The sequence below is a fragment of the Boleophthalmus pectinirostris genome, unplaced genomic scaffold (genome assembly GCF_026225935.1).
Source record: "Boleophthalmus pectinirostris isolate CB_2022bp ecotype Guang Dong unplaced genomic scaffold, ASM2622593v1 HiC_scaffold_2, whole genome shotgun sequence".
Lineage (NCBI taxonomy): Eukaryota > Metazoa > Chordata > Actinopteri > Gobiiformes > Gobiidae > Boleophthalmus > Boleophthalmus pectinirostris.
Window position 1 is genome coordinate 37,613,737 of NW_026571152.1, and position 14,131 is coordinate 37,627,867.

At 39.9% G+C, this 14,131-nt stretch overlaps 1 protein-coding gene across 1 annotated transcript in view; it reads left to right on the plus strand.

Annotated features, from left to right (window-relative positions):
- ttc38 (tetratricopeptide repeat domain 38) overlaps positions 1 to 14,131 on the plus strand; it is a 57,395-nt gene that overhangs the window by 23,036 nt on the left and 20,228 nt on the right. Inside the window, exons 6-10 of the mRNA XM_020941183.2 lie at positions 4,175 to 4,250; positions 6,458 to 6,577; positions 8,228 to 8,287; positions 8,509 to 8,547; positions 12,436 to 12,517. Coding sequence (XP_020796842.1) covers positions 4,175 to 4,250; positions 6,458 to 6,577; positions 8,228 to 8,287; positions 8,509 to 8,547; positions 12,436 to 12,517 — 377 coding nt within the window. The remainder of the gene's footprint in view (positions 1 to 4,174; positions 4,251 to 6,457; positions 6,578 to 8,227; positions 8,288 to 8,508; positions 8,548 to 12,435; positions 12,518 to 14,131) is intronic.

The window sequence follows — 14,131 nt, forward strand, 5'->3', positions numbered from 1 at the left end:
GAGAACATAAAAATTCCAATTCCAAACATGACATAAAAACAAAGATCTGTTTTTTTTTTTTTTTTCCAAAGTAGTACAAAACCAAAATGACATGATAAAAGGAATACCTGACAGCACTTTATTTTAAGAAAGTAACATTATCTTGAGTACCACCAAATGAAAGAGTAACTGTACCAGAATACTAATACAGGTACTCAAAATCAGTATTCAGATTACACATTACTAGTACATGTATTTAGTTACTTCCATAAACTGTATAAAGAAGTGAACTAAGGAGGTATGAAGTCACACTCTTTAAAATATAGGAGACCAGGATATTACAGCATAGTAATACATAATTATTATCAGAAACATGAATGGGGTACGGTGGAGTAACCGTTTTTTCTTGTATGCTTTTTTAAAGATAAAAGTGGCTTTTCCCACTGCAAGCTCTCTGTGTCTGTTTCGGATTGACTGTGCAGTATAACTTAGTGGTGTATTCAAGACCGCACTAGAGACCAAGACTTGTCCGAGACCACAGGGTCCTGAGACGAAGACCGGGCCAAGACCTCTGAGGGTCGAGACAGAGACAAGACTAAGACCACGGTCCCTCAAGACCAAATCGAGGCCATCTTTGTCATTTCCTACATTTATTTGTATTTTACAGTTATTTTGGCACAAAATATATCAGTGTTTTTATAAATCTATCTCTATTTTATCTGATTAATGTTCATTTAGGCTTAAAATAAGCGAAGAAAACTGTACGACACATAAATATTCTACGCCCCGTTTTTGGACCCTCACCCACAGTTTCGGAACCACTTCTTTAAGAGAACTTCCACTGGCACTTTACAGAAAACTGTGGAAAAAGTGAATAAAGTGGATTTTTTTTCACGTTCATAACTTTTACAGTTGCATTATCTTACTGGTTTTGCAGTGATATTTAGCCTCTCCACATTTACCCGCTGTGATGAAATATAATCGCACTCGTCAAGTGTCAGACCTCGAGTCCGAGACAAGACCGAGACCAAGTGCCATCAAGGCCGTAAAAAAGCGCTCTCGAGGCTGGTCTTGAGATCGAAAAGTCTTGAGTACTACGACACTATTGTAACCCCACCCCTGCTTCACTTCACCTTCAGAAAAAAACGTTCTAAAGCCGTCTTGTGAACATACGTGAACATTCAGGCATGTGAATACTTGCAAAGCGAGAGAGAGAGATGGAAGCTCGTTAGATTTAAACATATCACGGTTAAAAAACAGAATCAAGTTTAATCAAGTCATTATATGGGAAGTTCTACCATGTATTTCATGAATGTGTTTAACTTACATGTACACAGTGACACACCTCATATTAATACTTACCCTGTGTGAATGTGGTGTCTGAGTGAGTGATGGGTGGGGGTCACAGGGCGCAGATCGTCAGCCTCACCTCTGTCTGTCTAGAATCGCTTTGGAGAGTCAGAGTTTGTGGAGCTGACAGTGATGTGCCGCAGAATCCTGTGGAGGGTAATTCCTCTCACAGCAGGAGGCCTCGAGCTTTAACCGCCACTGACACTTGCCCTTTATGGTCACCAACTTAAAAGTCCAAGAATAAATGTGCTCGTATTTAAGTTACAGCGAAGGTCAGTTTTATTATCTGGATGTGTTTAAAGTTTTTATATTACTCAATTTTCTATCTGTTTTAATGTTGTTTCCTCGTCACAAACAGACCTGGAGTTGTGTTTTGTTTCATTCACACATGTTTGACACACAAACCCCGCTGAGTTCTTCTCTCAAACTGTGATTTTTAAACTCCATACGCCTTCACTAGAATTGGAGTGTGAATCCGGCTGAGTTTTTTTAGTCCGAGCCTGCGTTTGACAGAGCAGTGATCGAATCCAACCCAAGCCCGATAGGCATTAAGATATGTGTCCGAGTCCAACCGAGCCCGACACATTTAAAATCACAGGATTTTCATAAACCTTCTAATGACACAAGGAGGATATTGTTTGTCTTCCTCTAGCAGACACAGAGGCGCAAAATACAAACTCAGGATATAGCGAAAATAATGAGAAGACTGTTACTCACCTCTCGTAAAGTGGTAAATTTAAAGTGCAGCGTCTCATCCATTTTATCCATAGAAATTGTCCTCCACAAATAATGACATCTAGTCCACAAAACTGCCCAATTAATCCAGTTTGAGACATTCTTTAAAAGTAAAAAGGTGAGAGTAGTTCCTCACGTGTGTCTGTTTACATCCACACAGCGCACATATGGAGGTGAAATTACAAACTCTACTTCCTGTTGACTTTATCACCAATCTTTTTTGCTTTACAAATCATGTATCTGAAGTATTGCACCACATTTCACAAATAATAATAGCACAGTTTTGACTTGTATCTAAACTAGAAGTTCAGTGCTCTGATCTTTTCAACACTTAGAGTCTCAAAGTGAGTATAGATAAGAAACAGCTGACGTGATGTGTCCGAATCTGACCTGAGCCCAAAGATAAATTCTAAATATTTGTCCGACCGAGCCCGTCAGGTTCCGATGGGTCATGTCAGACTTTGGTTAGGTTTCCATTAGAGCTGGGTATCATTAAGAAGTTGTCGATGCGACACGTATGTTGATACATAGGCCACGATACGATACATATCTTGATACATAGGCCACGATACGATACATATCTCGATACATAGGCCACGATACGATACATATCTTGATACATAGGCCACGATACGATACATATCTTGATACATAGGCCACGATACGATACATATCTTGATACATAGGCCACGATACGATACATATCTTGATACATAGGCCACGATACGATACATATCTTGATACATAGGCCACGATACGATACATATCTTGATACATAGGCCACGATATGATACATACCTCGATACATAGGCCACGATATGATACATATCTTGATACATAGGCCACGATACGATACATATCTGATACATAGGCCACGATACGATACATATCTTGATACATAGGCCACGATACGATACATATCTTGATACATAGGCCACGATACGATACATATCTTGATACATAGGCCACGATACGATACATATCTTGATACATAGGCCACGATACGATACATGACTTGATACATAGGTAACAATACAATACATACCTCGATACATAGGCCACGATACGATACATACCTACGATACATAGGTAACAATACAATACATACCTCGATACATAGGCCACGATACGATACATATCTTGATACATAGGCCACGATATGATACATATCTTGATACATAGGCCACGATATGATACATACCTCGATACATAGGCCACGATACGATACATATCTTGATACATAGGCCACGATACGATACATATCTTGATACATAGGCCACGATACATACATACTCGATACATAGGCAATACAATACATACCTCGATACATAGGCCACGATACATAGATACATATAACAATACAATACATACCTCGATACATAGGCCACGATACGATACATATCGATACATAGGCCACGATACGATACATACCTCGATACATAGGCCACGATACGATACATATCTACACTTTCGGTTCAATACGATACATTTCAAAATGATTCGATATGGTTCAATAAAAATAATGTCTATCGATACTATATTGATACTGTATCATCACATTAAATGATCCGATATATTGATATTTCAATATTTTTGCACACCCCTAGTTTCCATTATTTGGATTATTGGATTTGAATTGGATTATTTCAGCCCTGCAATTGACAATCTCTTCTGAACTAGAGGTAAAAGGAGCTGTTCACTTGAAAACTACGGCTTTATGAAGGTGGAACAGAGCGTTTTGAAATTTGGAGATAGATGGACTGATCATAAAGGATTATTCAAACATGTGTGAATGAAACAAAACACAACTTCAGGTCTGTTTTTTTGAGGAGGTAACAGCATTATAACATGGCTAAAAGCTCAAAAAGATCAAATTTTTGCCAAATACGCGACCTTTTAAATGTTGCAGACTCTGTTGAAATCAATTCAGGCGAACAGCAATAGTTTAGTTTTATGTACTAGTTTATTCTTGGTGTTTGACTTATGGTGCATTTCCATATAATCTTTTCTTGCAAGGTCAGTGTGGTGCGTTATCTCCGGGGCCAGTGCGCTTTTTCCTCTCAGTAAATGTGATAATGTGTAAAGTCTCTTGTGTTTGTCTTGTGGTCAGTTATCTGAAAGGGCTGTATGCATTTGGTCTCCTGGAAACGCGCTTCTACGACCAGGCTGAGAAAGTGGCTCTAGAGGTGAGATTTTTTATGTTGTGTCTCCGTGTTTATACTCACTGCTCAAAAAATTAAATGAAGACTTTGAAAACACATCAGTTCTCAATGGGGGAAAAAAAAAATCTGTTGGCTATTTTTAGAAATGGAGAGGGCAATGTGTTAGGAACAAAAGGATGTCACCGCTTTTAATGGAAATGAACAACACGTGCACTAATGGCACCAATTAGACAACCCCTGAAACAAGACTGGTTTTACATGTGGAGGTCATTTCAAGTTTCTCCCTCTTGGTCTTTTTTGGCTTGTTTTTCACTGGTGCTGCTTTGGCTGGAGCGATTATCACCACTGGGAGTATGAGGCCATTCCTTACAATTACAGAAGCTGTACAGATTGCCCAAATTCTCCAGGATGGCACATCTGGACGTGCCAAGATTTAATGTGAAAAATGACATTTCCATTAAAAGAGGTGGCTGTTTTTTTTTTTTTTTCACATTGAGATCTGATAATTCTGGAGTATTTCACATATGAGGCTACGTTTACACTGAATCGAATCACCGTATCGGAAACGATCTGCTTTTTTGTTTCCGCAAGCCTTCCCTATCCACACAGCTTTGAGCGTATTTGTTTACGTTTTACAGAAGCGAAACTTAAAACTGCATGGCTCATTTGCATAAACTAAGTGCTTAAGAACAGCTCGATCCTTGTGCGTTGATGCGGTTCAGCTTCTGTCGGACTAAAGGACACGACTCAGTGGAATATGAGTGTTCTTTCTGTGACAGAGGGGTGTTCTGCTGATGGTGAGTCTGTTCTGCGCTTCTATCGCGTTGGAGATGGTTCATGTTAAACTTTTCAGAGATTATACGTCTGCAGGTCGTACACATAGACCGTATATATGAATGGACATATATTAGAGCGTCTTAGCATTTTGGCAGTGAATTACTTCGCGGTGCATAGACCTACATCAGCATATTAACATTTTCAGACGTCCACACAGTGCCAGATCAGATCTGTACTCAGATGAATTTGTAGGAGCTGGCGGCACCAGATCGTTCAGTCTCTGGAGCCGTTTTCAATCAGATTAGTGTGGACGAACACTGCATCCACAACAAAAATACTCGAATACATACTAGTGTAGACGGGCCCTACGTATAAGTTTAGATATAGATCTGGAATGTGTTTGTACAGTACCGTATTTTTCGGACTATAAGTTACTCCTGTGTATAAGTCGCACCAGTCAAAAATAATGCATAATGAAGAAGGAAAAAAACATAAGTCGAACTGAACTATAAGTCGCACTTTTTCGGTTAAATGTATGTTATAAAATCAGAGACCAGGAATCAACATTTGATCTTGAAAGTCAAGTTCTAGTAATAACAATAGAAAAGAGAACAACAGACTGTTAACGTCACATATGAACAGTTCTTCAGATAAACTATAACAAAACAACAGAACAGAACAAGTTTAACAAACTCTCCATCTCACTCCAAATCACTAAATCTATCGAATTCTTCATCCTCGGTGTCACTTCTGGGCAACTTGGCCTCGGCCTCCAGAGGTAAACAGAGCGCCGCTTCCTCTTCTGTGTAGCTGTTGTCAGACAGGAAGGTTTCAGGCTTTGTCCATCCATCCAGTGACTTCCAGGAAAGTTTCATGGTGCATCCTCCCAGTGTCACAAGTTTCTCTCTTACTCCAAACTTTCTTTCTGCTGCTCAATTACCATTTTCGGTTGCAGATTTCACTACTTGCAGCAGTACAGCACCCTAATGTAACAGATAATACTCCCTACAACTGTACAACAACTCACCCTTACGTAACAGATAATACTCCCTACAACTGTACAACTCACTAGCTCGGATGAAAGTCTAACAAGCCTCAAAAATCGCAGTGCTTGAAGTTAGTATCACACCCCCAGAGTCTGTTGATGACACCGACTGCAAAATATCAACAAGAAGTGTATGTTAACATGTCTTTCTTTTAGCTAATGGCCTCTATACTTCGTTTTTCTGGCTGGTACGTTTTAAAGAGCTGGTGTGGGCTGACTCATAATGGCCAAATGTGCTCCTCTGAACAACATAAGAAGAGCCCATCATAGGACAAAATGAAAGGCAGTATCTTGGAGAGTTAAGCAATCATTTCTAAAGAGCCATTCTGCGGGCGCTATGAAGGCAGCCTGTGTTTTTTCGCGGCGGCGGCGGCGGCTGTATTCATGTCGGCTCTTTGGCTCTTTGCAGGGTCTCTCTCTGGTTCCCGATGACGCCTGGGCGGTCCACGCTGTAGCTCACGTCTGCGAGATGAAAGCAGAAGTGGATAAAGGACTCAAATTTATGGAGGACAGAGAGAATGACTGGCAGGTGGATGACATTTACTGTATTTGTATCTTTTTTTGTTTGTGTGTGTGTGTGTGTGTGTGTGTGTGTGTGTTGTGTTGCATGGTCTTATTCGCTTCGGTTTCGCTTCTGTTGTATTAAAAGTTCAATATTACAGTGGTCCTCAACCTTTTTTGCGCCACGGACCGGTTTTATGTAGGGGAGGAGATGGGGTCTGTGCAGCATGGTTTAGTCCTGGTTTTAGACCTGGTTTAGACTTGGTTTAGACCTGAGTTAGACCTTGTTCAGATGTGGTTTAAACCTGGTTTTTGTCCAGATTTAGTTCTGATTTTAGACCTGGTTTAGTCCTGGTTTAGTCCTGATTTTAGACCTGGTTTAGTCCTATTTTAGTCCTGATTTTAGACCTGGTTTAGTCCTATTTTAGTCCTGATTTTAGACCTGGTTTAGTCCTATTTTAGTCCTGATTTTAGACCTGGTTTAGTCCTGGTTTAGTCCTGATATTAGACCTGGTTTAGTCCTATTTTAGTCCTGATTTTAGACCTGGTTTAGGGGAGGAGACGGGGTCTGTGGTTTAAACCTGGTTTTAGTCCAGATTTAGTTCTGATTTTAGACCTTGTTTAGTCCTGGTTTAGTCCTGATTTTAGACCTGGTTTAGTCCTATTTTAGTCCTGATTTTAGACCTGGTTTAGTCCTGATTTTAGACCTGGTTTAGTCCTATTTTAGTCCTTGATTTTAGACCTGGTTTAGTCCTATTTTAGTCTTGATTTTAGACCTGGTTTAGTCCTGGTTTTAACCTGGTTTTAGTTCTGATTTTAGTCCAGATTATAGTCCTGAGTTTAGTCCTGATTTTAGACTTGATTTAGACCTGGTTTAATCCTGAGTTTAGACCTGGTTTAGTCCTGATTTTAGCCCTGGTTTAGTCCTCAGTTTAGACCTGGTTTAGTCCTGGATTTAGACCTGGTTTAGACCTAGTTTAGACCTGGTTTTAGTCCTGATTTTAGTGCTAGTTTTAGACCTGGTTTTATCCCTGATTTTAGGACTTAATTTATGCGTTGGTTTAGTCCTGACTTTAGTCCTGACTTTAGTCCTGACTTTAGTCCTGGTTTAGTCCTGGTTTAGACGCGATCCACACGGAGTACGCAAGAAAGTCCGAGACCCGGTGGTTGGGAACCCCTGCTGTATTACACAAAATTTGCCATGTTAGAATGTTGCTACCTCCTGAAAACACTGTTTTGTTTTGTTTCATTCACACAGGTCTGAGTAAATCTGTCTACATCTCCAAATCTGAAAATGGTCTGTTCCACCTTGTGATGTCACGAAGCTGTTGTTTTCAAGTTAACAGCTACTTTTTACCTTTAGTTCAGCAGAGATTGGCAAGTCCAGGGCTGAAACTATCCAAATGATTCTAGTGAAGATGTATGGAGTTTAAAAATCCAGCTATTACCACATGACATCACAAGGTGGAACATAGTTTTCTGTTTGAGAGAAGAACTAAATTCTCCGGGTTTGTGTGTTAAACATGTGTTTGAATGAAACAAAACACAACTCCAGGTCTGTTTGTGATGAGGAAACAACTTTATAACGCACATTAGATCAGAAAATGGCTTAATACAGCGCTTTAACTTTGCTCATCGTGGGGATATCTGTGTGAAATTTGTGTTTATTTAATTCCAGGTTTCTGAAATGCTGGCCAGTCACAACTATTGGCACTGGGCTCTATACTTCATCGAAAAGGTAAAAGATTTTAATGAGTTTTCTCGGTCATGCGCAGAGAGGACGGTAGAGTGCCTATTCATTCATGATATCCTCACCCTTGGGTAATTTAAAGTCTAGAGTTGATTACATTGCGAGATTAATTTGTGTTTGTGTCGGCGGGACCCAGTTTATCAGAAGAGTCTATCTCTCCAATCTGACGTTACTCAAATTGTTGTGTGTCACGTTCTCTCGGTCCACAGGGAGACTACGACGCCGCGCTGCACATATATGACTCTCAGGTCAGTCTCATGTCGCCTCTTTTCACTCTTGTACAGCTGCTCTTTTTTTTTTTTCCTTCACTCCGTCCTTCAGTATAGGTATTTTTGTTAGTTAATACTCCCTACAACTGTACAATGATTCAACTTTATGTAACAGATAATACTCCCTACAACTCACACTTATGCAACACATTTTACTTCCTAGAACTGTGCAATAACTCACTCTTATGTAACAGATAATACTCCCTACAACTGTACAACTTACCTTAATGTAACAGATAATACTCCCTACGACTGTACAACAACTCACCCTTATGTAACAGATAATACTCCCTACAACTACAATTGTACAACAGCTCACCTTCATGTAACAGATAATACTCCCTACAACTGTACAACAACTCACCCTAAAGTAATGGAAAATACTCCCTACAAATGTACAACTCACCTTAATGTAACAGATAATACTCCCTACAACTGCATAACAAGTCACCCTTTTGTAACAGATAATACTCCCTACAAATGTAGAAAAATGTTGTATTACTTATTTTCTATTTTATTTATACTTGTACATATACATTTATATAATTATGTCTTATTTGACACCTGTCTCTTATGTTTGCTCCTTATTTAGAATTTATTATCACCATTTATATATTTTTTCTCTTTGTTATTGTATTATATTGTGATGTGTGAGTTTCTGTGTCCAAATCATTTCCCTTGTGGATCAATAAACTTTGTCTGAAGGCGGCCACAAACTACAGGAGATTTTGGCTGTGATTTGTGGAGATTTTTGCTGTGATTTGAGGCGTGACCCGACTTTGATCTTTTGAACGCTTAAGCCAGTCTTGTGAGATTTTTCTCCTCATATTTTTACCTTTGCCTTGGATAAAATGGGATTAACTTAGCTGAGTAACTCCTCTTGAGAAGTGTAATACCAAAAAAGCAGTGCTACTATGACAGCAAAACTCTAGAATTAAATAAAGCAAAAATTGGGAACTGAATGGCACAATTTATTTTTTAAAATGTTATCAAAATCTCATCTTGTCTCAATCTCATGGACCAAATTTCATGTCTCGTCTCATGGAAATTGTCTCCTCCCATCCCTAACAAATCCACATCTATCCCTGCTCGGGCTGTGCAAAAATATTGAAATATCGATATACTGAATCGTTTAATATTTATGATACAATATCGATATCATGGGCTGCTCTATCGATATATCGCCAAGAGTATTTTTTGGTATATTTTACTAAATTATTTTGTTACACCGCTACATTTTTGTTGTTTGTTCAGAGGAAGGAAACTCATTTATGCGACATATTTGATATTTTCACCGCTTTTGACGATTAAAATGTTTGTGTTTCATATTTACTTTGGACAAGAAGTGGTTTAACAAAGACTTTTAGTATCATAGCCATGATTTAGTCTTTATTTTTACTGAACTGCATCAAATCGATTTGAAATATATCGTATTGAATCGATATATTCTGAAACTTCTGAATGATTCTCAGCCCTAATCTCTGCATACATACAGTATTTTTCAAACTATAAGTCACTTTTTTCATGGTTTGGGTGGTTCTGCGACTTATACTTTGGTACAACTTATACATAAAAATTTTCACATTGACAAGCACAAGAGGCTCTAGTTTTGTGTGTCAGTATCTGCTGCTCCTGTTCCTCCTGTACCACTGTCACTTGGCTCTACTGCGCATGTCTCCTGCAGAAAGAGCCACTGTCCTGCTGCAAGTAATATTGAAATATTCAGCCAAAAATGATAAACTCAGCAGCAGAAAGAAAGTTTGGAGTGAGTGAGTGTGTTTACATGCACATCAATAACCCGGTTATTAGCCATATCCCGGTTATGTCAGTATTCGGGTTACTGCGTTTACATGCGCACTGAGAAACCGGGATACTCATATCTGCGTATATATGATCAAATGGAGTATCCCGGTTTCTTGACATAATCTTACAAATGCGCAGGCGCAAAAATTAACTTAAATCAATTTCATAAACCAGGAAAAATACAAACCGTGAGCTTCTTTAGCATAAGAAGCTAAGGAGCTACGAGATCTCCCACAATCCACTGTGCAGATTCTTCATTAAAATCTTCTGCATAAATAAACTCAACTTTACAACATATAAACCATAAACACTATAGAGCTACATCAGCCCGTTTGATAATATAATTCAGCTGTGATCACATTTGTTTACGTTTTACAGAAACGAAACTTAAGACCGTTTGGCTAATTAGCATAAACTGTTAGCGGCGATAAAAACAACTCGCTCCTTGTGCCGCTGATGCGATCAGTTTCTTTTGGACTAAATGACACGACTCTGTGGATTATGTGTGTTATTTCTGTGACAGAAGAGGCGCTAATGATGGTAAGTGTGTTCCGTGCATATAGAGTATAGGAGATAGTTCATGTTTTAGCTTTTCAGCGTCACACGAGTGCAGGTCGTACGAGTGCAGATTGTACATGTGCAGGTTTAGCGCAGCTCTTTATTTTACAGTCATTTCACTCGTTTGGTCACTTTATTTATGTTGGTCAATTTATTTATGTTGCTACTGTTGTGGTGAAAGGCTGGAAAGTGTCTTTTGGACGCATGCGCACTCAACTTTATGTTGCAGTAACCGGGGTACTGCGTATACATGCCACAAGTATCCCGGTTATTATCGGAATAAACCAGCTACAGTAACCCGGTTTCTAATAACCGGGATACTGCCATAACCGGGTTACTGAAACCGGGTTACTGCGTTCACATGCACCATCAAGAAACCGGGATACTCAAAAAACCCGATCATAACCGGGTTACTGATGTGCATGTATACGCACTCTTGAGAAACTTGTGAGCGAGAAACAGTGGCGACAAGCAGGGGTAGAGAACACAGCTTCATAACAACCAGGCAGGTCCGCTATCAGCAGGGTCCGCCATGCAACTTTCTTGGAAGTCATTTGATGGATCGACAAAGCTTGAAATTCATTGACACCGAAACATCCTGTCTGGGTTCAGAAAGGCCGAAATAATTCTAACTGGAACTGATGCTGAGTCTGACGACAGCGACACAGAAGAGGAAGCGGTGCTCTGTTTACCTCTGGAGGTCGCGGAGTTACTCAGAAGTGACACCGAGGATGAAGAATTGAATGGATTTCATGATTTGGAGTGAGATGGAGAGTTTGTTAAACTTGTTCTGTTCTGTTGTTTATGTTATAGTTTATCTGAAGAACTGTTCATATGTGACGTTAACAGTCTGTTGTTCTGTTCTATTGTTATTACTAGAACTTGACTTTCAAGATGAAATGTCGGTTCCTGGTCTTAAATAAGTTTCCCCCAAAAAGTGCGACTTATATGTTTTTTCTTTTTCATTACGCATTTTATGGCTGGTGTGACTTATACTCCGGAGCAACTTATAGTCTGAAAAATACAGTACAGACACACACATATGTATATGCACATTTTTCCCCTTTTTGTTCCTTCTTTTTTTTTCCTTTCCCTTTCACTCTTTAGAGCTCTGATTGTGTACAGAACATATAGGCCTCTTGCTTTCATACAACATCGCTCAGGGGACATCCACTAAAAGCACTATGCTGTAGTAGTTTTGTGTGTAATCCAAAGGGCAAGTGTGAACAAATGGAAATCAAATACATGTACGATGAAGCAGCTTGAATGATTATTTTATTTGGACGTTACAGCAGTGAAATGCGCACTTGCTGTATATGCCCTGTGTGTGCCCTGTGCTGTACAAGAACATTGCATAATGTTACTCCAGATTGACATACATGTTTAACTCATCAATCTTTAAGGCTCGTCTCGGCGGGATTCACAAAACAGACTTTTACTTTTATTGTTTGATTTGAGCAGGATTGGCTTTTGTTGCTTCTCATATTTTCTGTTCGTTTTTTGAAGGTTTTCCGTCGTGCCAAAGTCTCAGGCGCCATGTTGGACCTTGTGGATGCCTGTTCGATGCTTTACAGACTGGAAATGGAAGGTAAGACTTAAGATTGCAATTTACAATAAACCCAGACTATATTCGAGATAGGCAGATTGTCCAATATTTGCACTTTTTTAGCGTATCTGCCTTCAATCTCTCACATGGACCAGTTGTTTTGGTTGACTCTTGACTAAAGGAGAGATCTTTAACTAAGGGCCTTTTTACACAAGAACGCTTGTGGGTAAAAATGACAAAATATTTTATCAGAAGTGTCTTTCTGTTTAGACGGTGACGGCGTTTTTGTGGCTCAAAAACCAAAAAATCTGAAACCACCCTCCAGAGTGGAAAAGTTGAATACGCTCCACCGTAACGTTTTCGTCTACACTGCCCAAGACGCAAAACTCTGGGCAGATCTGCTCACATTGCATATGCGTTTTTACATCACATACATACAGTCCACAGAAACAAACCTGTCCGATCATTTCCATATGTTGGAGTTGCTCTGGCAGCTCTAATAAACTTACAGGAGGCTCCCAACAAATGTACAGAATCTGCAGAGATACTATTAGTGAACAGAGAAGGATCTGCGATTACTTCTGTCAAATTCTGGATGCTGCAGTTCGTTGCAGGCGAGCCAGACGACACACTTTTGCGTCACTGTATGCATGCAGATTTCCTCCTGAAAACGCTAGTCATGGAATACAAAATGAAGATGCAACGCCACTTTTGCGTCTTCAGTTTACACCGTCATCGTATAAATGTAGCCTTAATTTGAATACTTTAATCATGGAGTTATAATAAGATCTGGAAGATGAACCCAAGATGATATTGTGTTGCTTGCTATGGCCTGTGCTTGTTGATGCGAAGTCCCAAAAAAATGTTTTCTTCCACATAACTTCCTGAATACTGGTCTAGCCCCGCTCACAGTGTGACATCAGAAACGTGCAGTTCTGACCAGTCAGAGTGAGAGCTGCTTCAGCGGAGCGAGTATGGACTCAGAGGGACTTTTAGGTGCTGTGACGATTAAATATGTGGCCATACCAGCTTCTCAAAGTCTGATCCCATCAGATCTCAAAAGCTCAGCGAGTCTGGGCCTGGTTAGTTCTTGGATGGGAGACCACTGGGAAAAAAAACTGCTGTTGTGTCCTTAACCCACACAACGAGTTTTGCTGAGTAACTCCTCTTGAGAACATGCTACATTGGTCTCCAGGAAGAAGAGCTGATAGGCTAAGGTCAGTTAAATACAATCAATCAAAGAACCTGCCCGGGGACTACAGGGTAAAATTAGCACTGATGCTGCAACCTGCTACAAAGCATTTCTCCGTCTGACCTTGTAGCGTTAGGATTTGTTCACTTAATGGTAGGCGGGTACTTTTTTCATTTAACCAATTTAAAGGTTGTATAGAGGATTTTCCAAGGAACGAGAAATCCAGCGACTGTTTGTCCTTTTTCAAATGTTGCGCATGCGTGAAACCACCCCCCTCCCCTACAGCTCCTACGTAGAAACGCCTCCTCCCGCCTCCTTCTTACGCCAGAAAGTACTCATCTCTGCACATGACTTGTAAACAACTAACTACAGTGTTGGTTAAGCAAGGCGAAAAGGTGAGTAGCAGGGGGAGGGGGTGCGCGGACATTTCGTGCACGGAAAAGAAGTGAGGAGCAGCGGGAAGA